We start from the raw sequence: 26,523 nt of genomic DNA on the forward strand, positions 1-26,523 counted from the left end.
TGTGTGTGGAAAAAAAAAAATTGCGTGTCCCAGCTCTGTGGGTGTGCATGACCAGTGAGGCGCATATATTTCCTGCCACAGGAAAGAATGAAACTTATTGTACAGCCGACTTAATGCTAAATCAGTCAGCTATAGAAACTGCCTCTCCGGTAGGTAAAAAAGGTCAAAGTTTCAACCGCGATGGCGTTACTAAGGGTAACGGGAATGGGAGTTTCTCGTATATGCTCGCGTACGTACTGGCTCCCGCACGTGAATAAAGTCAACCTGAAGTCAATGAGACCGCCATATTTCCTTTAACTTTACGCTGGGAATTTTAGTGCGAGCAGGGTAGTATTTCGGCTGCTCTACACGATGTTGTGGGCACTGGCCCTCCCTGGCCTACTGCTGTCTCGCACCCTCATAGCGAATGGTGCAGTCATACCGACCGGGAGACAACACCACCCATACTCGCCGCTCAGCAACTGTTCGGCGGCGAAGTCGAGGACGACCGCAAAGCAGCCGGACCTCATCACCCGGCGGACTCCAAGACCAAGAGGGGCCCCTCACGGCTGGGATGAATCACTCTCATCACCACTGTCATCATCATCATTTTTGACATTCCGTGAGGAAGCCCTGAAATTACACAACACCGCCAGAAGGAGGACGGAGCCACCCGCTGCCGACATGCCCAGGCTGGTAAGTGAAACGAAAAAAAAACTTCTGCCAAATTGCCATCTGTTCGATTCCTAGGGCATGTTGATGATGGGTCATTTAAACAGACCTGGCAGACTAAAAGCAATTCGAAAGTCGAAAACATTGTATACGTTACATACAAGTCCAAGTCCCCAATGAACGGGATGTCGTTGGTCATATACAGATATCAGCCACTTACATTTCATTTTTAGGCATTTCTGTTTTCCATGTGTTCCCCCCCCCAAAAAAAACCCCAAAACTACCAAAAACCAAAACATGACTACGTTCACTCTCTCGACTAGCAACCCGAAAATTTAATGGTACATTCCACTGTCACTATACTTTAATCCAATAGTTCAACATGGCTATATTTCCCGTCAAATCAATTATTTGTTCAGCTTACCGATATTTCAAACCAAAGACAAGTAGCGAAAGAAGAGCACCAAACGCCCTTTTTATTCTTTTTATTCCTCCTGACAAAAAATGAGAATAAGATACACTTAATATTCTTTTCCCCACTGAACTGCTGAAGTAATGCGGATTTGTGCCAATGACCGATTGACATGCAAAGCTCTTCAGTCCATGCATCCTCCATCCCCTCGGTCGCATCCGCAAGATTGATGGCTAGAAGGGTGTTTTCATATCGCGACAGCCTAGTCTTCGCTTTTGCACCGTGCGTCCATGACCGCCCCCCTTCCTACGGGTACGGCAATGGCTGATGTTTGTTTTTCGCTTCTCTTGTATTGCGTACATAGAGTCCGTATTCTGATGCCGTTTCATATTCGGCATTTTGTATCTTTATAATGCGTTTTGTATCGCTTGTATATTGAGTTCACTAAGAAGAAGTGACGTAAAATAAGGCGGAGGCTGTGCCCGCTTTAGATACTGTCCAAGAAAAAAAGAGTAAATGTTGTCTACCATTGTTGCTAAACTAAGTGTCCTATCTCAAGAAACTTACCTCAACATCGCACCCCCTTCTCACCCCGCAAATTAGACCCACGATGGTGTCACTTAGGAGGGCACACCCCCGGCTTGAGTTCTGTGCACCCTTGTTCCCCCCGCTCAAAAATCAGAGAAGGAAAAATTCCCAGGGTGATAGTCCGCCTTGATCAGCGTTTTAACTGTGATCGAAGCCATATTGAGTACCCCCTCTGATAAATGAGGGCTCCCCACGTGCCTCCCTCCTCACTGCAAAATGTATCCCAGCTATGTCACCGCCCATAGCTCGATAGAGTCTTAATTTTCGAAGTAGGTTTTATAAAATTTAGGTTGTTGAGAATAGAGAGAGGCGTGTTTTGAATATGATATGTATTACCTGTGGGATTACAAAAGAAGTCAAGGAAGCTAACACCGAGGTGCACAATGGACCGGTGAACACACTATACGTTACATTTTAGTGATACTATCTAACATCGCCACAGAGTCACACACACACTGATCTTTGTTCTCAAGATTAGATCTATCGAGTCAATGGTTTTAGTTAATTGGTGATCCAACGAAACATAGCAACGGCACTTGCACGCTGAGTACTGTGTCAGTTAAAGCTGGGGTACTGATGGCATAAAACATGGCAGAAGGCGTACAGACATGAGATGAAATTTTGGGAAGTTTCCTTTCAGTTCATGTGCTCGTTACAATTCGTTAGGATTCAGAGAAAATCGACACGGAGTTCAAACAGTACGACTCAATGAGATGGGTTTGGAGTGTCTGGCTCCAACAATGCAGACAGCGTCCCGTCGCAAATCTCCGTAATGGCCATATGACTGCACTTTTTTAAGACTGGACTTTATGCTACCCGTATAAATTGCCTAGAAAGCAAAGTCTACCCTCAGCTTCACGCGTGAAGACTGTTGAAGTCAAAACCCATTCGTCTTGTATATCAACAATCATGAGAGACTGAACCACTTATGGTTGGGGGATCTGAATAACAGTTTCCAGAAAGGTATCATTATCTGGTAACGAGCACTAGCGCTTGTGTATTTTTGTGCCTGCAAAATCGCAAAGTCACGTTGACTTGTAAAGACGGAGTACCAACAGTATGGTTTTAAAGAAAGAAACAGCAAGGATATATTTGAGACACGATCAACTGTTTTATTGGGGTCGATTTGGAGGCAGACAGCATACTTTTTCTTGGCTGTTTGAGGCATTTGGGGCGGATGGCAACCAGGGGCAGTAAGATAATTTGCCAGGGCATATTACCCCACGTTGCCGCTGGGTAAATTTCCTCTCATTTTTTTGTCTGGCAGAGTTGGAGTTCAGGCCTGGCCCGACTGGCCGAGCTGTGGTCCCGTCGCTGCACCTTGGACTACGGTCTGCCGCTGACGCCCGCCCCGCTCGCTTACGACGGCCACCTACGTCAGAACGTTTGGGCTGGGCCGAGAAATGGGACCTTGGCTGGCGCCGTCACCGCCTGGCGGACCGAAGGGCAGGAGTTCAACTACGGCACTGGCGCATGCTACCATGCCGGTGGATGCAGGCACTATCTTACGGTATGACAAAAAGAAGTTATTATGAAGAGAATCAGTTTCCAAACTTAACTGCCTCCTGGCGCTTTCTGTCACTGGTCCTAATCTGTGATGGAACTATTTATTGTTCAGATCCGAATATTCTACAACTTTACCCTTCAACGTCAAGGGCCCTGGTGAAACTTAATGACATCAAAATGAAATCAGGTACCTTAGCAGCATGTTATACTTCAGTTCGTTTTTGACAGATGAAGCTTGTATACGAAAGACTTTACCTGTTTTTAAGTTCTTGCGGTCTATTGTCTGGTCAAGATATTAATCGTAACCCACTTGCTCCTTTTCAGATGATTTCTGCGTCGGTTCGAGACGTTGGATGTGGTGCGTCTGTGTGTTGTGATGGCGCCATCATCGTCTGTTACTATGGCACCAGGTGCGATCATTTTCTGATTTTCATCATGCATGTCGGAACACCGATAAATCGTCCGTAAAGTTATTTTTCGTCAACAGTACATAAAATTGGAATAGAAGTGTAAAACTAATCGACTCACAAGTAACTTTTTTTATTTCCAGAAAAGGTGTAAAGACATGATTTAATGACAACTATTCACACTGTGCTACCAGTTTCGTGTAAATGTGAACAAATATTTTTCCCCTCAATTAATTTTGACGGTTGAGTTTGTTTATTACAGCTCAGGATTTGACCCACCCACACCTTATACTGCCGGTCCACCATGCACTAAATGTGGGCAAGGAGAGTGGTGTGATGACGGACTTTGCCGTAAGTAGGCCCCCCTATAGCTTAATCGTTGGACAAAAACTACTGAATTCTCGATAATGGCCAGTGTAAACGTTTTTGTCTAGACATCTGACATAGCAGTGCATGTGTCCATTTTCAGATATATGAAGGTTAAAAACTGAATAAGCCGATTCTGCCATTTTCTGCTTGCAGAAAGTTGATTTTTTTTATGTTGTGTCACCCGACTAAATGTGGCTTGTGCTTGGTGGATTTTCTAGGGGCGCCTGTAATGGATAACTAAAATCTCAAATAGCTATTAACAGATTACGAGTACTTGGAGGACCAAAACGGAACAACAAAAGTTGTCTTAATATCTGTTAGGATGAATAAAGGCCCCAAAATTTGATACCTAAACCCCGATCCTGGATTTTTGTGAGCAGAAAATGGGAAAATTGGATTGTCCCCTTTTTGGGCTGTATTGTGCCGTGGGATCATTGTTTTATTCTGGTCTTTCACGTCTGCTTGGTCAGTCAACTAACAAATGAACGGAAACAGAATCTCAACGTGATCTTTTGTAATAAGACGAATGACACGATCGAATTGATGTTTAAAGGAACTCAAGGTCAACAGTGGACGAGCGAGTCTGCCGACAAAGGCTGCCAATGTGACAAGATGGAGAACGCACCATCAGAAGATTTAGAGTCTGACGACGGCAGCCTGACTTTGGGCTCATCTATCATCCTATATCGTCACCGAAGACAGGCCGTGGCCAATGATTCAAGCACGCCGACTGACTGTGGGCATCTTGGTACGTGAATTTGATCTGTGACCCCATTCATTAATGCATGACCCACATGTTTAACTGAGCCCGGGGTCACGTCATCATCCAACAGTGTGATAATGTTCTCCTTATAATTGACGCTTACCAGTCTGGTGTCATTTTCAAAATTAGGCGTGCAATGAGTGTTTCCTCTCATTTCTTTCTGCCATTTTTTCCCCTTTTGGGTCTTGGGATGGGGTACCCAGGACCACCTAATTCTTGCTTTTGGGAGTTATATTTGTCACTTTCGGCTTTTTGTTTGTGGCAAAATATTTAGCTACAAATGCATGCTAAGAACCTGTCAGATATGGTGGTATGGTAAAAGCTCCTCGAGACACATGCAGAAATATCAGAAAGAGCATGTCGAAAATCCATTTGTTGTCTGAAATCCATCTCAAGCAAGACCCCTACTCTGGAAAACACTCCAACAGCAACGAGAAACTTCTTTACAAACCTCCAGAACGTACAGTGCTCACCTGCTCAAAATCTTCCACACTTGTGCTATGCTTTCATAAGATCATACAATCTCCTTAACTCCTCAGATATCCCACTGTGGGTTTTCGTTGGTTTGCTTGTTTTTGTCGTCATGCTGGGCCTCGTGATGGGAATCGTGGGCATGACGGTGTATATTTGCAAGGATACGTGTAGAGCATGCAAGACAAGATGCAACAGGTGTGTGAAAGGGGTTTGTGTTACTCTTAGAATTAATCACAAGGAGTCCCTTTTATAGGGTTTGTCTCATCACAGAGGAATACTTCACAATTACGGTTTGTTGTTAAAACCACTTGTTGCCAATGGCAGTTATCAGTGTTGATGATGCTGGTCCGGGATAATTATCATTTTTTTCTGTTTTGCAAAAGTCTTTAAAAATTCCTATCTTCATTTACTGGACACTTACAAACACGTGAAGGACTGTCTGGTGTCCACTCTAGCCTGACAGATAAATCTAATGACGCCTGAGCATTTCAGCCAGGCCTGCAGCCTTGTAAAAAAAGCCCAGATTGTGCGGTGTTATATAACTGTCTTTTGTTCATGAACCTGGCACAGCTCGCTGCTGACCTCTTTTCAATAGGGGCCTGATTAGCATGCAGCGGTGCTGTGTGGCTCACCGCTGCGGTGGTTGAGAGCTTTTGTCCCCGGTGGTAATCCGCTCGCTCAAAATTCCCCTAACGCTATGCCCTAACCGTGGTATACTGTTTCAAAACAAGGTTAGATTCTCTCCCCCTTTGAGAGTGAAAAAATGTCGTTAATGCCCAGCAGCTTGGTCTTTTGTTCCGAGTACGGTCTTTTGTTACAGGGCCCTGTGCCCCTTGTCCGAGTTCGGAGACTCCGGCTACGCATATAAAGCATACATGTACGGATCCGGAACCCCCGGCAGGAAGTGATTTTAATGTGATTCTGAAAAATTAATGAATGTAAATGAATATACAAGTATTTGCCATTAAAGCATCATTTCCTTCCCGGTGAATTTTTATATGATCACATGTAATGGCCCAAAGTTAGAGTTTGCAAAGACATCTTAGTTTTAATTTTACCGCAAGAAATATTATATTTGATCTTTGGTTAAACTTTGCCAATTGAATGTGACCTTCAGATAAGTTGTTGCAAAGGGCAAGCAGCTTTTCTGAGTAACAAATTCTTACATCTACACATATCAGCTAAATGTTAAAAACATTTTTCCTTTTAACTTTTTTTTTAATACAACTGTAGTTGTAAAAGAGACAGAAGTGGTAACGAGGAAGGTGGGGGCTCCAGTCCAAGACACAGATGCTGTTGCAACAGGGTAGAACCTGTCGTTGGTGATGAAGCTGTTACCGGTGTTGCCACACAGACTGACCAGCAAACACATGAGGCTGACCAGCAAATACATGAGGAGACTAACCAGCAAAGACATGACGAGGATACCCCGGACGGACCGACTGCACAAGCACCTTGTACGTCAGGTAATGACCAAGCTAGTACCCGTGCCGAGCCATTGGTAGAGCATGTAGAGTTTGGCGTCCAGACCGATCCCCCTCGTGAAGATCCCGGTGCCTGTGCTGAGCCGCCGGTGACAAGTGTGGCAAGTACCAGCACAGAGGAAGTTGAATACAGTGACAAAGACGTGTGCGTAAAACCTGAGAGTGTTGAAGTTGAAGTGCAGGTGTATCCTGAGACTCAAGATGCACAGGTGCAAATGACCTCAGAAAATGGAGGTCCTCCCTCACCATCGTCGCCATCACAGGCATGGGGTGTCTGCTTGAGGAGAGGGTGCACAACCTGCCCCTTGCACACCCACAACCAGCGGGAGGTGCACGCAGAGAGGACAGAAACGATCAGGAGGGTGGTCAGAGCCAATCGGGATACCAGCCTAAGGCCTGGGGATGTCGTCTTCTGAGTCAATCTGGTGATCAATCTGACAGCGTATAACAGGAAGTTTGCGCTATCCACTGTGTGCATGAACTGTAAGAGGGCACTACATAGCAATTTCCAAATCCTTTACTTTGTCTTAATTTATGGCTTTATTTTGAGCTCTACGGGGAGCAAAAGTATACATGCCATCTTCCGTCAATTGAAGGAAATGTTTAAACAACATGGCGACTCACGTCACACTTCGGTACTTCATAATTTTAGAAATTAACCATAGAAACCAAACAATTCCCCAATACGTGTATTCTTATCAGACAAATGGATACTGATGTAGCAGAAAAGAAAACAGCATAGAACATTACAGTCTGAACTTGGTAAGACTGAATTCATAAAATTTACTCCCCGGGATCAAGACAAAGCTGCGATTTGGAAAAGCCCCATGCATTAGGTATGTAGGTTTCGCCAACGATGTGAACAAAAGCCAAGGTATGTCTGTGTCCGACTTGCTTCAATAAATGTTGAATCTGTAATACACATCACTAGCGGATAATGTTCCTGGAGTACATTCCCAGCATTTCGGAATTCCAATTTGTGCATATTTACATGTTATTTGCTGAAAATGGAGGGGGGATGTTGCCCGAATATTGCCACTGATGACAGGTTCATGATGTAAATTACCTCACTTGAGCTCAAGGCAGACTATTGTACCCCTTTCTTCCCTCTCTCTAAAAAAATATACGTAGCTGCACAGGAATTCAGGTGTATTGGCCGTAAATACTGGTTCCAAGTCATTAATTAAACAACAACTACAGTAGGGTCGAGGGCTCTGTAACTAGTGCCCTAAATACGCTGGGTTGGGAAACTCTCCAGTCAAGGAGAAACCAGAGACTTTGTATGCTCTACAAGATGAAATACGGATTGGTTGACGTTAACCTAGATGAGTTCGTCCAGCCTAACACAAGGAAAACTGGGGGAATGATCAAAATTGCTACAAATTCGTCATAAGTCTAAAGCATTCCAGGACTCATTTTTTGTTTCCACTATAAAAGACTGGAACAATCTACCCGCTCTCGTTGTAAATAGTTCTTCACTGGATGTATTCAAATCCAAGCTAAAGCAGCACCGCTAAAATGCTTTGGTCAAGTCATTCCACACGCAGTGCGCTTCTCAGAAGTTAGCGTGGATGTGTCTTGGAGGACATTTTGCTGACCAATTCGGATTCAGATAATGAAAACCATCTAATTGAGTGACAGAGAAAGTTTCAGTCAGATGCTGTGTGTTACTACTTGGTGCTCAAGAAACATTTTTCAGTCCAATTGAGCGACTGTGGTCACGTACGTCCATTATCTGAGTAGGGACTTCAAGTTGAAGACAACTTTTGCCACCTCATCAACAAGTTCTAAGTGGATTTTGATTACATGTAATTTTCCAACGGCAACTGTGCTCATCAAAGTAGGCTTTTCACAAACATTGCAGATATTATAAAAATGGCAAAGAAAACAGAATGCTTATTTTGTTAAGTTAGGTTTACTTGTAACCACCGTGTACATACACCATTTCACCAAATATGATAAATACTGCGTTTATTAATTATGTACATTTTCGGAAATATTAAATAAATTAATACAAAGTATAATGTCTTTCTTTTGAGACTTGATGAACCTTCATACAGTCAATATATACAAATATTTTCAATCTAGAAAACATTTCCATTTGGAAGACAAAATGTAAACTCACCCTTGAAAACAATATGAAACTTCTGTCTGGATGACAACTCTTTTTCAGAAAGCGGAGCTCTTTTAGGCTAAAAGCACTGTTTGACTTAAATACAATGAATAAGATTGGCTGGGAATCCCAGGGTGCTTTTGTGATGGTACTTGAAAGCTCCACACACGTGTATGGAGATGAATAAAAACGTTGTCGGGAAGACATTCATTTTTGTCAAAAAGACTGGAATGATTTTGCCAAAGTACTGTTTGACGTGATGTTATTTTGAATAGTGGTAGATAGAAATTTTGCAAGATGCATTGGAAAATGTCGCACCTCCGGAATGAAGCAAAAACGTGACACTATTTCATATGATCCAATATTTCAACTGTTTGTATGTTCTTTCCGACAGTTCCACAAACAGGACACAACTTGGGATCTTTGGGTCCTTTCAATGGGTTTTAACCTCCCAACCCCGAACTCCGCTTTGAAAAATTCTCAGACAATGTTTTCACATTTGGCACACGTTTTAAACAATTTGTCTGAAAACTGTAAAACAAATCTGTTCCTAAAAATCAACTTTACGAAGTAGTTTAGTGTCCCTGTCACACCTTTTGAGAATGACACCCATCTCAGAAAGGTACAACCAAATTAACATAGCACAGGGTTAAAGTTTACAAATAAAGTGTGATATCATCATAAACTTTTTGTTATTAAATGCAGAGCTACATGAATGTGTAATACAATATTAGTGGACTGATTTTTACTTAGCACACAGAGAAAAGGAGAAAAAAAGTAGATGAATCCAGCGACAAGTGTTACTTAACATATGCCAAATGGCCCCATACAATGGCTACAACCATTGTGTTGGGTTTTGCATGGAGCAAATGCAATAGAACTCTGACTCTAAACACTATTTATCAACACTGCTAACAGCCATTGGCGGGGGCCACTGCTAATGATCAGTGATGTTATTATGGTCACTGGCTCTGTCTGTCTGGAAACATCTTAAACTCATAATTCAAACTTCTTTGAAGTTATTAGGATTAAAATAAACTGAAAAGCGAAAAAAAACATTCTGGAAAGACTTCTGCGTTGGTACAAGTTTGTTTGGGGGCATTTTTGTTATAGGAGCATCCGTAGTAACTTCTTTGGTTCGCGTATTTGTTTTACCCTTGAGGGAGAGTCGGTTGGCTGGGCGAAAGGGGGTAAACAAAAATAAACTTGCTTACCCCATATTTTTTCAATCTGTTTTTCTTGATAAGAAAATCCAGAAAGAGTTGGTGACATAACATTTTTTTCCCCTCATTCAGAGCCCGAAACAAGGGCAGGTTGGAAACAGGAACCACAGAATTATTCTACAGAAGCCTTCAATGTTCAGGTTAAATCAGAATGCAATTTCTACATCTTCATCATAAAGCTACAAAAATATGCGATAACATTTTTGGATATAAATAAGCCACACTTCTGGAGGAAACAAAACATGAGTTTCAGAATAGCAAAGGCACGGATCTTTACTGGTGACACCTTTACCGTCACTTCACTATGGAGGCAGAGAAGTACAAAACATTTGAGAAGAATGGAAGGGAATGAATAGTAGACTGGGTGGAAGAATAGAGAAAGACTGACCTTTAACCCTAACCACTTTGTGAATCTAACAACCATATGCATGATTTCAATGGTCCCTGGGGGGCTAGGATTAATGAATACAAAGGTCAAAGAAAACTGTCGGGATCTTGCTGAGGCCAAGTTGTCAAAGACCACGGCATGGCAGTCACGAGATTGAGCAGCCGTCTTTGCCCTCCAGCTTCTGATTGGCTTTCTTTCGGATACTCTCTGCAAACAGACAAATCAGTCCAGTTTTAACACGTTGACTGCCGGGTACGAGCATACTCATAGTCACAGGTGTACTGGGTTCTGCCACAAGTGTACTCATAGGAAATGTTGCAATCCTGTAATGTAAATTGAATACACTGGCATCACTGTAGAACATCACAAATACGCTACTGACAGCGTGGAGGGCATACACCTGTAAAATGCTCATGTTCAAACAGACACTTGAAAGGTACCTGTTAAATATGCGAGCATGCGTACAGCGCTTGGCAAATGGAAACGCCCCTTTGAAAGTATGCGCGGCAGTCAAGGGGTTAATGACCTCTCTCGGAGACACAGCCAGGAATGGCATTCATCGGTTCAGACAAGAGGTGACAACGGAACAGGCAAACACAGCATTAATATGGTCATATCTTGGTTTGACAAGACTGGGAAGGTGTCTAAAATGTGCCTTCACCTTGATGGCACTGGCAACCGGGGGGGGGGGGAAACTAGGCCATCCCCCCCAAAAAAAAATTTGATTGCACTTTTCAAATACTAAGAGAAAGACAGATTTGGGTACTATTTCCTTTTTTTGTCTCTGAAGTGTGTAAAAATGCCCTAACATTTAGCTTCTCATTTAAGAAACATTGTAACGATTACACTGAAAAATTGCCAAATCCCCCCCCCCAAGAAAAGAACCAGCAGAGATTAATGTCACAAATACAGTAGAAGGTTAGACTCATTTTACCCGCAAGACTCTTCCTTTCAATTGCCACCAGACCCTCGTACAGTCCTCTCAAAGGATTCTCCTCCATTCCGTGAAGCCAGATCAGCAACATCCGGTACGTGTGTTCCTTCCAACTTTTAGGACCTGAAGAAGCAATAAGCAAACCAGTTTGAGCAACGATAATTGTGACTCGCTCCGCGAAAAAGGGGATAAAGGGACGCTGTGCTATTTCACACAAAGGGATTTTCTATGTGGAGAGTGTGATTTTTTTTCTTCTTGGTTTATTGGCTTCTATTACATCAATACTTCCACAATTTATACAAGAAACGTAACTGTTGCTATGGATATTCAAAAGACTTTCTTCTTGTCTGCTTTCTTTTTCTACTTTCTGTGCTTAAAGGGCTTTATCTCTGAGAGCACTTCTGTTAATGTGTATGATACGATGATGCAAAAATCAGTATATCTCCAGATCTCCACAGGGTTCAAACCTACACCAAATTGAAGCTCATAATGTAACCAATTCAAATGTGCGTGTGGCTCATTTTGAAAAAAAATTCCCATAATACACCCCTGGTCACAATTTAAGCTGACAGCCTTGAAACTCAGGCTGCATCCGAATCTGTTGTCTAGAGTTAGGTCTAGGTCTTCCCTCCATTGGAAATGTAGAGATGCGTAGACATTAGACCTAGCCGTAGCTCTGGAAGCCCGTTTCGGACAGGGCCTCAGGTGTCTCAAACTTTCAGCCTAAATACTACATAAGAATCACACATACATTTTGTCAGTCTGCCACACTCACAGCATTAAGTAGATGGATACTACGTAACTTTACACATTAGTTTTAATAGCAAGGACCTTGACAGCATTATAGCACACAATCGACCCAACCTCGAAGCAATGCCTCAACAGCAAAGAAGACACAGGGTAGTGGGAAACGTGTCGTCTGGTAACCTGGCACAGAGACCACACATTCCAATGTCAATTTGTTGCATGAGCTCAGTGTGTACCGTACCAAACATGCACAAGCCTGTACACAAATGTGGTGAGTTCCCTCCAAATGAGAGTCATTGATATGAAAAGACCGCCGTGTCTTTCTCACCAACAGAGTGGCTACCTTTTAAGTTGTAGTAACGTCACATGGTGTTAGGGAAATGGCTGGAGGCATTTCAGGTGTCAGATTTAAGATTTAAGTCACGTCTGTCCTGCTTTGATCTGATTACCGGACCCGAGCCCTATTTTAATAACCCTATTTGTGATACCCACATGCCTATTAGATCTGTTATGTCTTTATCTGATTAAACCTGAGCCCTACCCTAATGACCTTATCCATCATACCCGCACGCCACTTAGATCTGTCCTGCTTTGATTTGATTACCTAACTGAAGCCCTACCCTAAAGACCTTATCGGTCATATGTACATGTACATGACCATTAGATCTGTCCTGCCTTGATCTGGTCTGGGCCCGATTTCAGAGAGCTGCAAAGCACCACATGGCGATCAGAAAAACTTACATGCTAGGCAAAAATCAGTCAGAGATGTGGTCAGATGAATATGGCGAATGCCATTTTGGTTTTTGCAAGTGTTTTCTGAGCACTTGAAAGTGGCCAAAGCATTAAATTCCTGGAGAAGAACATTCACGTCACATCTTGCGATGACCACCTGATGCCCTGACCTCACCCGACCCTGATCAACTACACGCTGGATGGTGCGCAAACATGATCTAGCAATCTGTGAACACTGCTGCTGGGTTAACCACATGCTGCCGGGTGCTTTTAGCAGTCGCGGTCAAAATAATCCCACCGTGAAGGGGTTAATGGATGTTTACACCCACACGAATGACTGTTTAGTGGCTACTCTAAGCCGACAGGCAACCTTCATTGATTCCCGAGTATTTCAGCCAGGTCTGCCGCCCTGTGAAGAGAACCCAGAATTGTGAAGTGTTGCATAATTATCTTTGTTCCCAGCGAATGAGAGTGGCATCTGGATTAGCGTGCAGCGGTCCTGCGTCGCTCATCAATGTGGCCCTGGAGCACTTTTGTACGCAGTGCATATCCACGGGCGTGCTATGCCCAAAACAGTAATATACTGTTTAAAAACAGAGAAGGATTACCTTCGAAAAATGCAAGCCGAAAAATGATGGCAACTAGCAGCAGCTGTTTTGTTCCGAGTACAGTCTTTTGTTACACGAACCAGCTCTTTTGTCAGATTTCGGGCAGCCCGGCACTGCGTATAAACCCATGGTGCCTGAAACAGGGTTCCCCGGCAGCAAGTAGTTAAAATGTCAAGCGTGGCGTGCCTTGACTCACCTTTAGCTCACATTCAAACATACTAATCCCCCAATTTTTTTCCGGTACACACACACACTCCCCTCAGTCCGAGATGTCTGTGGAGGCGGACTGTGTGTTTATTGCATGGCCCTACCACAGAAGAAATTTTTCTCCCTGAGCTTGCCCCGGGATGTTTATAAGTGTGAGGTCATGAGGTAGAAATATTGCACAAGTGCTGCTCAAATGACGACCAATCAGTCCGGATTGTCTGACAGTATATCAACAGTAACAACTGAGGGCAGATACGGTTATGTTTAGCCGTTTGCACCTGGTATGACTGCATCGAGCTGTATACGCCCAAGGGAGCTGAGATGTTCAGATGATGTGAGCCCAATGTGCAGGGATAAAGACTTCATTATATCATACACTTTACAAGAACTGTTCATTACTCTTATTATTACAACTGTTCTTTTTTTGAAAGCACAAATTTGGGGGAATAAATAATATAATCCATAAAAAGTGGGTGCTCCAGTACCTGTGTAATGGCTCTGTACGGCTCCGGTCTGTTCAACAGTTGATCTGTTCAAAACCCAGGGTAGAAGATGACCATCCTGTGATAACTACTTCCTGGCCTAACCCAACCCTACCCTTTGATCCAATGACTTCCACGTCCTCATACCTGTGTACTGAGTCTGTACAGCCTTGATCTGTTCAGCAGAGAACCCCCAGTAGAAGACCAGTCGCGTGGCATCGGCTTGCGACAACTGCTTCATGGCCAGCTTCCATAGGATTGGCTTCATCTGGCGTTGCTCCTCCGTTGACTCTTTGCGGAACTGAACGCGCTCCTTTCCTTTGATATAGGGTCGGTTTTCATTTTTCTTGAATTGTGAGAAACAAAAAAATTCAAACAAATAGACAATAAACAAAGAAAATTCAACCTTTGAAGATGCCTTCCGCCAACTGACACATTCCTGATACAGTGATGGTGGGGCTTTTTTGGTGTCACGATAGGGAAGCGACATCAAGGTGCAAGTGAAAATGTATGCAAACACAAGACGTCGAACAACAAAGCCCGCATGTGGTGTCCACGATGTAGTTGCGTTACTGTACAAGACTCCGAATTTACCCAGCACTGTGAAGCAAGGCCGAGTCCAAACATGTGGTGTGATCCAGGATACACAGATTCATTGGCTTCTATCTTGTGTTCTAAGAACAAGACAAAGTTAGAAGACCAAACATCTGGGGCAAGATTGCTTTGACGGTGGTGCATTCATGAGGCGTCCAAGAGGTCACGCATTTAGAGACAGCTCCAAGAAATTTTTCATTCAACCCAATGTAAATTAACCTAGAAAATCAAACTAATCAAGTCACTTTCCCCTTACAGCTTACTTTACAGAGTGAACCAACACCTGAGAATTGAGGGTATCAACGAGCTGGATGTCAGACAGTGAAGGGAACTCACCCTTTTGGTGAAGTACCTGCTAGCCTTGATGATCATGTCAGTGATGGTTATATTTTCTGCTCTAGCAGCCATCATCAAAGCTGTCTTGCCGTTCTGTTAAAGAATTCAAGAGGTGTCAAAATGATGAGAAGCCTCTCCTTCACGCCTTTTATTCCTGCTGGAATTCTCATTTCTCATACTCACTTTATCGATTTGATTCACCCATGCTCCAGCTATCAGTAGCGTCTCCACCACATCCGTCAAGTTGTTCTCTGTGGCTTCATGCAAAGCGACACGCTTCTTCTATTGTAAAAGGTACAAAAATCAAAAGCGTTATTTTGATGGTTCATGTTCAGACAGAGTGACACAACTTCCTTTTCAGAGTGTTCTTGATTACAAGCAACCAACTCCTGGATGTCAACACGTGTGACAGTATGCTGTAGCCCCATCTCGTACAACCACAAAGCGGTGGCACTGTCATGCATATCTCTCATGCAAGACTTCTGGTCTTGTGCACATTCTGACGGAAACTGATAGAGTATACATGACCTGCTATGAAATACTGTGGAAAGAGGTGTGTGCATGCGACCAACATTTCCACAGCCTTTCTCCAAATATACTTCAGAAATGTTTATCACGCCTGACCTTTTGAAGCATTTGGTCAACACCCCAAGATCCATGCTTCACTCACATCGTTAAAGACATTGACATTGGCTCCTTTAGCTATCAGGGTCTCCAGGGCCCCAGTTTGATTGGCAATGGCAGCAAGATGGATGGCCGTGTTGCCTCCCTGGCACTGGGCATCCAGGTCTACTCCGAAGTTGCACAGCACTTTGATGACTGACGAGTGGTTGTTTTGGGCCGCAAAATGAACGGCCGCCATCACTTTCTGGGCAAGCAAATAACACAAATGAGGAATTTGGTTTTTCCTGCATTAGAAGACCATAGACTTTTACACAACAGGGTGTGAAAAATGTTTTTGATATTGGAAAATTGACAACTCTGCAGTATCAAAGTATTAAATCATTATGTTCCATCCCAAGATTAGTGTTTTCTAAAAAAATCGAACTATTTCCATTTGACGGTGTTTCACTGAACGCTTCAGTGTTCAGTGAAAAACTATACTGATACTGGCAAATTGCGGGAAACCTTATGCAAACACTTTTCAACAAGAGGACTGTCCTGTATTAAGATGGCTACCACGCAAAGCCTCTATTAGATTTCAAAGCGTTACATACTACTGGATATGATTATTTTTCATCCTAACATTGGTGTTTCTCAAAAGAACGAACTACTTCAATTTGATGGTGCCACACTGCACACTAAACATTCGAAACAGAACCATGCTTAAGCCATGCTTATATTCATGTACACTTATAACTTACTGTTGTGCTGATGTGAAAAGTACTCCGTGCAACACAACTCACATTCTGAATGCCCATAACAGCATATGGATCATTATTTTCATTAACAGTCAATGCCTGCTGGTACCTTTGCCCTCTGGTGTCCTATCCCCTCTATCACTATTTGAATCTGTGTACATGAACTATGTAATGTGTGTTGGCAAGCAAGCACGCCAAATTCCTTCACACTGTGATCTATAAAAGATTTCTGGCTTTCAGACATAAACATCCTCTACATTCTAGAAAAAAATGATCCTGCTCAAATCCACTTACCCTTTTTTCCTGGGAAGTCAGTGACAACATGAAAGAAGAAAAAGAGGCAAAGTAAAAACAAGTTGAGAAAGCATTTCCTAATTTATCAAGATCAAGATACATCACGCCCTTCCAAACAATTCCTTTCAAAACACACCAATAGAAATTTCCTCTACCATGACGGCATCTTGCTCTTAAAAATTCATCTCTCATATGTCAAATTCATTTATTTTATAAAGCCTCAGAGAATAAAAGCCTCAAGAGGTCCTTTGCAACTACCTTCAAATTAAATTTACAAACATGGAATATTGACAGAACCTGTCCAAACAGTTTTTACAAGCTACCTTTTAACAGGTCAGTGGCTGGAGTAGTTCTGGGATTAAGTTAAAAGCTCGAGATGTTGAAGATAGAGAGACACAAAGAAAAGTAAATACAATTGACAATATGTCAGTGGTCGCAAGAAACGTTAACAACCACTTGATTTGGCTGAGCTACCTGCCTACCTACCTACCAGATGAACAACCTGTCCCACAGATGTACCCCTTGGAATATCTAGTATGACCTGAGGAAAGTTAATCCTAACAAAGACGCCTTTCCATAGGTATGTTTTTATGATGCGTTGCTTATACCCTGCGTTAATGCGTTTCATTTTCACGGACACGAAAATCGACCCCCCCATGAACGTAACACATGTATGCACTGCGTTCGGCTGTCAAAACCACCTGAGGCAATTTGGACGGATACGCAACGCTTGGCATGTGGAAAGGCGCCTTTAAGCCACTGGTCCAGATGGTGCACTGGCCAACTTATTAAGGTATTTGCCTATGAACTCAGTTAAGTATTGATAAACATTCTCATTTGTTCTTTCAATGATGGGGAAGTTGGAAAAGCGCCGCTGTTGTCACAGTGCTGAAGCAGAGCTCCACCCTCATTAGACAAACAACCAGCACCGCCTAGTTCTTTCTAACTCCATTTTTATGACGTTAGCTGAAAGTTTCATTTGTGGTTGGATGTTAAAGGTACAGTCCATCATTAGTCATTTGTGCGTAATGTTCATCTGAGGCAACCAAAGTCCTCAAAATCTAAAGAAAAGTAAAAACTAACTCTATGAAGTTTCAGCTCAGTGAATGCTGTATATTCAGAGAAAAGTACTGTTCTAGGATCTCGATTTCATTTCACAAGTTGCATAGTCACGTTTTGAACTGCGCCTGAATTGAGAGTCCCGGACAAGTGGCTTGGCGATCTTGAGCACTGAACTGACATGACATAGCAACTGCAGGTGTGTGTGAATCAAGTCAATACTTTCGTGCTTCAGCAAATTAAAAAGGAACTATTAATGGCAATATCCAAAACTGTGGCCTTTCATTGCTTTCTTAAAAATGACAGCTTGCCCGGAAGAATCGCTCCACTGTCTTTAAAGGAAGTATGCCTTTCCACAATAATTTTGTTAGTTACTTTAAGGACACCTGCAGATATTCGGCTGCCCCTTTAAAATACATTGGCCTTATCACTGATGAGAGACAACAGTATTTCATGCTTCTCCGAATGGGGCAACCCTCAAGGCACCAAATTTCAGCCTTTTGGGGTTCCAAATTATCATTAATGATGCCGCTGTGAGTCGTAACTCTGAAATCTGTCGATAGTTTTACTTATGTTGATGGTTTTAGTTATGCTGAGAATACAAAAGTCAATGGCATGACCACTTTACTAAGCAATTCAGAGAATTCTTGAGGTTCTTGAGGTTTGTTTCAATAATTCTGACTTATGCAAAGGTTCTAAAAAGTTCCAGCACATGAACAGAGGATTCTTGGTCTCTCGTTCGATGTAGATCTTAAACGGTAGGCCCAAGCTGATCACTCGATCAAACAAGCAAGCAATCGACTTTTTCTGTTCCGATCACTAAAACAACCCAAGTGTTTCTATTGAGACTTACATTGGCTTTCACATTGCAGTCCGCTTTCTGCCTGAGAAGGAGATCAACGACATTAGCATGCCCTTCCTCGGCTGCATACAACAAAGGGGTCATGCCCTCCTATAGTGACAAAAGAAGACACCCAAAAAAAAAGACACAAAATGGTAACATGGTCAGGAAATCTGCAAACAGCAAACAGCAGATCGGAAAAAGAAGAAGAAGTGACGAGCAAAGGGCTCATGCTCACCCACAGCCCAAAAAAGAAAGAAAAAGAAATTATACCATGGATGTTATAAAAAAAGGTCTGGACTCACATGCCCACAATCAACACACAAAGGTTGCTGAAGCCAACGGCGGCCATCTTACTGTGCCAAATAAAACAACTGCTGTGGAAAGCAAGCCAACAATCACCTTTGCATTTGGCACAGTAAGATGGCCGCCACTGGGCTCAAGAGCATTCTTAGTCCATTCTTCTTCATACAACGCTCATGAATTAAACAGTGGCACAGTCAGAAGAAAATTAAAACAACAAATGGGAGAAAGGTCAGTAGAAAAAAGATAATAAAAATAGAAAGCAAAAAGGACATGCCCTCCTTAATAGAAACTAAAATCAAACACTAAACAGCAGCCATACAGGAAACAACCACAAAGAAGAATGGGAAGGTCAGAAGCATGAAATGACTAACAGCAACAGAAACAAAAAAATGAACATGAAACAGCAGCAGGGTAAGAAAAATTGAAATACAAAGCAGCACCAGAGTTACTTATATAGTAGGGTCATGAAACGGCATAGAGTGAGGGATTATGCCCACCCACAACGTATCAAACATGGGATAGCACCAACTCAAAAAGGGCAAAGGTATAAAACAGGAAGGTCAGATGCATTTGACATTGAAAGGGAGAAATAACAAAGTATTACAGCTGTGCCACTTAAAAGCTACCAGCAAGATTCAAAATGGTTTGACTCGTAAACTGATGGCTTGGCAGTCAGATGACATCTATCTTTAATACTGCATTTAGGTTTCAGAAATGCTGAATCTCGTCCGTCGTACCTGGTTTCTGATGTCGATTTCCAAGTTGTTCTCAAGGAGGAGATTTACCATTTCGATGTGGCCTCTCTTGGCAGCCAGATGAAGGGCTGTGCTACCATCCTACAACACAGAAAAAACCCAAAACTGTCCTGTAAAATTGTCCCGGCTTGGTTCACAGGGATCTGTGTTGCATTGTGGGTCTGCATTCACAACAATAACATTAACGCTTCAAGTTCCACCAGTGTAAACATCAGAAGACTGAGCACAAGAGATTTGCTCAACTTACCGAGGTTCTAGCTAGCTTGTTGCACTTGACCTGTATGAGGTACTCCGTGGCTTCCAAGCGGCCGTTCTCGGCGGCCAGGTGAAGAGGGGTTTTGTTACTCTAAAAACAGGACCATGCCAAATAATTAGGAAGAAAAGTCAAGGCTGTACACAGAATCTATTAAAAAAGGACGATTTACAGGCTATATCTGTGAAAATAAGACTTACAGGCATTCATTTCAAAGTATTAACTGAGGTTTATTAAACCTTTTAAACCTTTTTATTAAATCTTTTTAAAAAAGAGGTGCTTGTAGTGCATAAAAATAACTGGTTCTTTTCTGAACCTCAGCAATTCACAAAGGGTTAATTTTTACACGGTGCTACCTCAAACCCACCGACACTGTGTTCTTCATCATGCAAGCTTTCAAATCTCATCAAACGCAAACATACAAGAGTGACAGCAAATTGAAAGATGTGGTGTATGCCGACAAAACATCCATGGGGATCTTCAGTTTGTCATTTTCACATCGAGCGCATCGCATTGTCTGCACCATTGACGTCTTGTGACAATGGCAGTCAACTACAGAGTGAGATGTCGGCAATCAGAAGGGAATAAGATCAAGTGCAAATGTGTATACAATTCCTGAGAAACCAATACTGGACTTGATGAGCAAGGTAACAATGAAGCACCTGCTGCTCTGACAAGGTGAGTGTGTGCTTTTAAAGGGTTAAACTAAACTCCAACTCATATGAGGAAAAAGAGGCCAACTTCATCTATGCACGATAATTCATCCTATATTGGTGTCTGCCTTGTACATTCTTGCTTAGTTCCCTTAACAAAAAACAACTCTGGTCGATCAAGGGTCTCCTCTTCCTCTTCAGAGCAATCCATGAATATTCAGGAACAGGAGAAGCTGCAAGTCAATCTAGAGATGTCTTTAACCTTCTCAAAAGAGACAAAAGGCCTCAAGCACAGTCAAGAGTGACTCCCACATACAACATCTTGCTTGCAAATCAGTGCTGGCCAATCTAGTACACGTATTTCCTTGTGTCAAATAGTAGGGAGTTCTTCAAGCATATTTACCATTGGAACCAGACATAACAAAAGCTACATCTCAAATTAATCTTCCTGTTTGATCCTCGCTATACTATGAAAAGTGCTTCATGCATATTCAAGAGCCAGCAAAAATTCTGACGATCAGACCAAAATTATCAGGAAACTTTTCATGCAGGTCTATTTATAATAAGGAATGGCTTTTGGCTCATATTCACAAACCACAAAAAATAGCTGCAGGTCTGCCTAGAATATCCTGAAACAATTCTGTACAAGAAGGACCTCGCGCAGAAATCTGAGAAACAACCTGTACCTCCAACCAGTGCTGGCCAGTGTAGAAATCCCCTGGTAATCAGCCATGCAAATGAGGACCTCATGCATATTCATGAGCCAGATCAAACTACCTGAAACCAGCTCCTGTTCTCCATCAGCGAGTCTTCCCCTCGGAACTGAGGCTTAGGCTCCCTTATCTGTGGACTCTTCCTGCTGCCCAGGGGCATGTGACCGCTGAGGTAATTGAAGGGCGCTACAGACACTCGCCTGATGTTACTCATCAGTGAGTTATTGGACATTCGGTGCACGCTGCTTGTGGCATTACCACTCAAGGCATTATTAGAAATCCAGGCTGCCGCGGGAGTTTTGTCCTTGGGTTGCGCGGGTTGAAACGACACAAACTTTTAAAGCCTCTTCTCACAAATCAAAACATGACCCAGTTGGTCCGTTTGATAAACACACCTGGGTGATCTCATGCAATTTGACAGGGACCACATTCAACATGAAATCACCACAGTCTTCCTCATCAAACCTCGCCATCAAATACAGGCATGTACATGCATGTCCTTACTTCTGTACTTATTTCCTGCATATATACGTGCCTGTACCAGTGCAGTTACTGTACATACCAGTGACAAGAAAGCACCCTGCAACTTTGCAACATCTGCTCTGCACACAGTTCATTCCACACTACAATCCAGACGTTTGGAAATCTTGGGTTTTTTTTTCAATTCACAAAATCAAACCAGTTTATATTTGAATCTTGGGGCGTTTGGCCTGATCCTGTTTCGAAGAAACGGCTTAGATGTTTGACACTGCCATGCTCCAGTAAAGGAAGAAATTGGGGACAAAAACGATCCATTTTCAGGTATTTGTGCAACCATTTGGTAGTCACAGCAACTTTTCCCAAGTGCATGTAACTGTGGCAAAGGGTGAACTGTACTGAGTTGCAGGGTGGGAGGTTGGATACCATACCTGGCCGGTGCACCGCTGCTCCAAAAAAGAGCTCTCCGGACGGAACCTGTTCTTCTTTGTGGCGTCCTCCTGGCTCTTTTTATCTTTTAGGCCTACATAGCTGGCTGCAGCGCCAAACAGCCCAGTCATCTTGAGGATTCCAAGGACAGAGAGTGCACACACAGATACAATCATGCAAGGGTGGATTTCATGAGTGAGCAGGCACAACCAGTTGGGAGGGGTCTTGTTCAGTGACTGTGAGCAATCCAATAACGAAGGAGCATTCCAACATGTCAGGCATGCAGGGGGGCAAGTTAAAATGTTACCACTATGGTCAAAACAGTAGTTGACCAACACCTGATCAAAAAGTCATTAACAAATTGGACCACCTGTCATTTGGAAACAGGCCCCCTGCTGGTTATCTATAGCCAATTTCAGTTCTCAGTGTGGAGGGAATCCACAGATTTCACTGACCCACAGTGCTTGAGAGTGGCAACTTAGGGCAGCATGTTAGATGGGATGAGATTGCAATACAGAAAGTTTGACAATGGACATTTGAGTGTTACTGTATTGCCCATGCACATTGTTAAAGAGCAAATGACGGACGGTCAAAATATAGTTCACCTGCTGAACTGCACTGCGGAAGCCATTTTGCACCAATCCTGCACTTGCAGGGAGTGAATGCCCTGGCTGGCCCCATGTTCAAGGGACCCTTCTTGTGGTTGGGAAATTTGAGACACACTTCTGGGCCCCCAAAAGACTGTCAGGGAAATAAACTTATCCCTGTAATACTAGCTACATGTATTGTTCAACATTCAAGCAGTCCCCACAACCACTGTGCCAGTGAGTGCGCATGTGTGCCACCCACAATTCCAAGCCACACAAATAAATGATCACAATTTTCAAAAGAGAAAGGCACATCAACCAGAAGAGAAACTTTTTTTGAAAGATCAATCCGTGTTTACTTCTTGATATTTAAACTGCAGAAGCCAAATTAAGAGCAAGCTCAGGTGATTATTTCAAGGTCGAACCTTTCCATGAATGACACACTACAGGCAATCCCTAAAGACTTGCAACAGATGTCTGTCTCCATGTGCATTGACGTCATCAGTATTTCCCAATACACGTAGACCATCTGTCATGATCTGTGTATGCTGGCAGAGCATATATGAGAGGCAGCGGAAAGTTCCAAAATGTAAATCCCCCAGATAAAAGCCCAAAGGATTGCGTTTCAGCAATCACTTACACATTTATTTCATTCTTTACAAATCAGGTTTTGTGGGGCTATCTAGTGCTGAATCCACCCAAAAACCTCGAGCTATTTTTTGCGCAGCAGCTAAACGAAAGTCATAAGAACCATTCAAAAGAACCAGTCATAAGAACCAGTCACAAGAAATATGCACTCCATTACATTTTGACTGGTAACCAGTTTTTCCAAGCAGATAAGTAAAATGACAACACCAAGAGAGGTCGCGTGTCATTTCTTTCAAATGAAATGAAGAACACTTAAAAGGGTACTAGTGGTGCACGATTTCTGTTTGAATGTACGGTCTTGGCAAGTGCGCTGAGCCTAGCCCATAAAACCTCCCACCAGCCCTTCTCTCTTTTGCAGCCGTCTGACTAACCCTGTCATTTCATGCTCTGGCGATCATTCACAAAAACTGTGCTGTTTCTTATCCATTCCCTCTTCCTCCCTCATTGATCCCCTTTTCCTGACAAAAATCTGTCCCTTCAAAATGTGTCAGAAAAGTTAAGCTCCATCTGTACCTTTCCTTGCACTGCCCCAAAGCTCGGCAGGAGTCCAGACTCGTCGTCATCGGAATCCATGCTGTCCTCCTCTAGGAGGTTTTCCACAATGTACCTCAAGATGTCCACGTGGCCGCGAGAGGCCGCACAGTGGACGATGGTGAGTCCTTGCTGTAAGCAGAGAATGGTCAACTGAGTTTGCGGTCCGATTTTTTTTAGAGTGGTTTACTTCATGTAATGTGGGGCATGCTGATTGACATTGACAGGGCCTCAAGACGAGGGCTGTGTCCATAAGTTGTGGCTATGGCTGGAAATAATATGTGGGCTTACGGAAATCATATGCATGTGATCCTCCAGGTCATAGCCAACTGACTCAGTTATGGCGACTGTTTCTCTTTACGGGAGCTCTAAGGTTGACTAATTAACTGTAATTGACCTGCGGCCAAATGTCATCACAGAAGGGTAGCTCTAGTCTACTTTCCTCCAACCTGTACTACAACATGCAAACGTATGTAGCAAGTTTTTCAGACCGATTATATCAGAATTGTGCAACCATTCTGATAACCTGGTGTCAATTTGTCCAATCGTATGTAGCATCAACTACAATCTCTAAATTTTCAGCTCTGCTTAATGTAACAAACTCCAGCAAAGCTGAAATGAGAACCCCCACAAGAAAAGAGGGTCCTGTACCATGCGACGCACTTGATAAATGCCAGCCTCAGGCACAATATATAGTTTCAGTTTCTAAACGCTCTCTGCGTTGACTAAACCCCACAGTCTACAAATGCTTACGACCGCTGTTGCATTTCAGCTACGTTTGGCTAATGAGTACCCTAGTGGCAGTGTTTCAACAACAGCCGCCACCCACTGCCAATTCAGTATTTCAGCAAGTTACAGTCATTTGAGAATGAAGCATCTGACACCAGCTCAAACCGTTTTGGGTGCATGTGAGTCAACGTTTGGCTGTGCTGACAGGGGTCACACTACGTCATCAATTTTGCTTCTATTCACCTACCTTATTTTCAGCCTTGACCAGAGCTCCACCATTGCACAGTGCTTCAATTGCTGTCTTCTGTCCGAACCACGCAGCCCACAGCAGTGCGTTCATGCCAAACTGCAAAACATGAAAAACAGCTCCATTCGATCCAGCTCAATTTGATTCAACCATTTCGGCATAGTGTTCCAAGATTACTTGTGCACGTCTGTGATCAGATTTCACAAAATGAGTCTCCATTTAAAAATGCACTGCACCATCGCAGGGCTACTTAACAGAATTTATTAATTTTTAAACTGGACTTTTATTGCTATTCAGTAATTTCAGAGAATCAGAAAAAAAAAATTCAGTAACTTGCTCCGGTAGTGCTTGAACCCAACACCCCTGACTCACGAGTTACCCCTACAGATGTCTTATCACTTTGAATCACAGTAACTCGTAATGATCGTGAAGGAGAATGCCCCCCAAAAAGTTTTAATATCTTGCACTTGATTTCAGAAATCTGGCAAAACCAGTGCTGTAGTCGAGTTCATTACAATTTACAAGTCCCTGCAAGTCCATCACAAGTTCATCTAGTCTTAAGCCAAGTCATAAGCTTCTCACGTGAACTGTGACAAAAGCACTCCTTTGCCATTTTTCACTTGGCTACTTATGGCTGGTCTTATGAAGGGACTTGTGAAAGGACTAGTTATGGACCCGACTTGGTTGTGTGAGCGTAGACAAGGTACAAAGATTTACAGCTGATCTCTCAGTAATAGAGTCCTGAGATGTTGAGTTTTCTCACGCAGTGCACGCTTGATTTGAGCCCCTGAAGAGGGCTTGGCAATGTAGTGAACTGCACCAATAAAACGGAGATGCTGAGTGCATGCATGTACATGTACTTGTTGGGATAGTCGCATTACTTTTACTTGGCAAGGGTGGGGTTACCAGCCAAGATGCAATGCAAAACATATGCCTGCGACTGGTTCCCGGCTCATTGTCGCACAGCAGCTAAATGCTTTACTCTACTGCGCTTAACGTTGTGTGTTAGGCCAATTTCTTAAGTGCAAAATCTGCTTAAGCACGGAAAAACCTTGCTTGACAAATCAGGTTACCAGCCAAAACTCTGTATGACGTATGTTGTTTTGGAATGGTATTCACCTGCTGTTTGGTTAACATGACAATCACACAGAATTTAAGCTGGTAACTTTTTTTCAGCAAGGTTTTTTGCGCTTAAGATAAGTTTATGATTAAGCAGCTCTATGAAATTGGGCTGGTGCTGGCCTCACCTTGTCCGCAGCATCAACGTTGGCGTCGTTATCAAGTAATGACTTGACGACCTCCACGTGACCCTGGCCCGCAGCTAGATGGAGGGCAGAACGGTCTTTCTATCAGGAAGTCAAGAGGTAAATCCAAAAACGATGTGAGTTTGACAGATCTGATTTTATTTTTACATGAGTTGGGATTCTTGGGAAGTTTTTTGGTAAAGTGCATGTCCAACAATCATAAATCTGACACATTTTGCCTTAATTTTCACGTTGAGAGATTCAGAAACCTGTTCTATCTGTAAACTGCAATGAAGAGTTTACGATTTGGAAGAAAGAGAACAACTCCATCTTATTACTTGCTGGAAAACTAAATCCTCTCATTTCTTAAAATGAATC

At 42.9% G+C, this 26,523-nt stretch overlaps 3 protein-coding genes across 3 annotated transcripts in view; 2 read left to right on the plus strand and 1 right to left on the minus strand.

Moving 5' to 3' along the window:
- Positions 1-8,990, plus strand: LOC110986774 (uncharacterized). Its single transcript, XM_022248956.2, has 7 exons — positions 1-675; positions 2,919-3,161; positions 3,482-3,567; positions 3,827-3,915; positions 4,487-4,681; positions 5,236-5,365; positions 6,404-8,990. The coding sequence occupies exons 1-7, from the start codon at positions 352-354 to the stop codon at positions 7,068-7,070; spliced, it is 1,734 nt and encodes a 577-aa protein (XP_022104648.2). The 5' UTR covers positions 1-351; the 3' UTR covers positions 7,071-8,990.
- LOC110986820 (sodium-dependent phosphate transport protein 2B-like) overlaps positions 1-26,523 on the plus strand; it is a 369,275-nt gene that overhangs the window by 106,239 nt on the left and 236,513 nt on the right. The window lies entirely within an intron of this gene.
- LOC110986773 (uncharacterized) overlaps positions 8,551-26,523 on the minus strand; it is a 26,203-nt gene continuing 8,230 nt past the window's right edge. Inside the window, exons 4-17 of the mRNA XM_087136636.1 lie at positions 26,149-26,247; positions 24,902-25,000; positions 23,908-24,057; positions 21,318-21,557; positions 19,882-19,980; positions 19,617-19,715; positions 18,586-18,684; positions 16,674-16,682; positions 15,689-15,886; positions 15,202-15,300; positions 15,019-15,111; positions 14,236-14,434; positions 11,313-11,435; positions 8,551-10,585 (exon numbers count right to left, since the gene is read on the minus strand). Coding sequence (XP_086992762.1) covers positions 10,524-10,585; positions 11,313-11,435; positions 14,236-14,434; positions 15,019-15,111; positions 15,202-15,300; positions 15,689-15,886; positions 16,674-16,682; positions 18,586-18,684; positions 19,617-19,715; positions 19,882-19,980; positions 21,318-21,557; positions 23,908-24,057; positions 24,902-25,000; positions 26,149-26,247 — 1,668 coding nt within the window. The 3' untranslated portion in view covers positions 8,551-10,523. The remainder of the gene's footprint in view (positions 10,586-11,312; positions 11,436-14,235; positions 14,435-15,018; positions 15,112-15,201; positions 15,301-15,688; positions 15,887-16,673; positions 16,683-18,585; positions 18,685-19,616; positions 19,716-19,881; positions 19,981-21,317; positions 21,558-23,907; positions 24,058-24,901; positions 25,001-26,148; positions 26,248-26,523) is intronic.

The sequence above is a fragment of the Acanthaster planci genome, linkage group LG05, assembly GCF_054643075.1.
Source record: "Acanthaster planci isolate LZ-2023a linkage group LG05, COTS_SCS, whole genome shotgun sequence".
In the NCBI taxonomy this organism is placed as follows: Eukaryota; Metazoa; Echinodermata; class Asteroidea; order Valvatida; family Acanthasteridae; genus Acanthaster; species Acanthaster planci.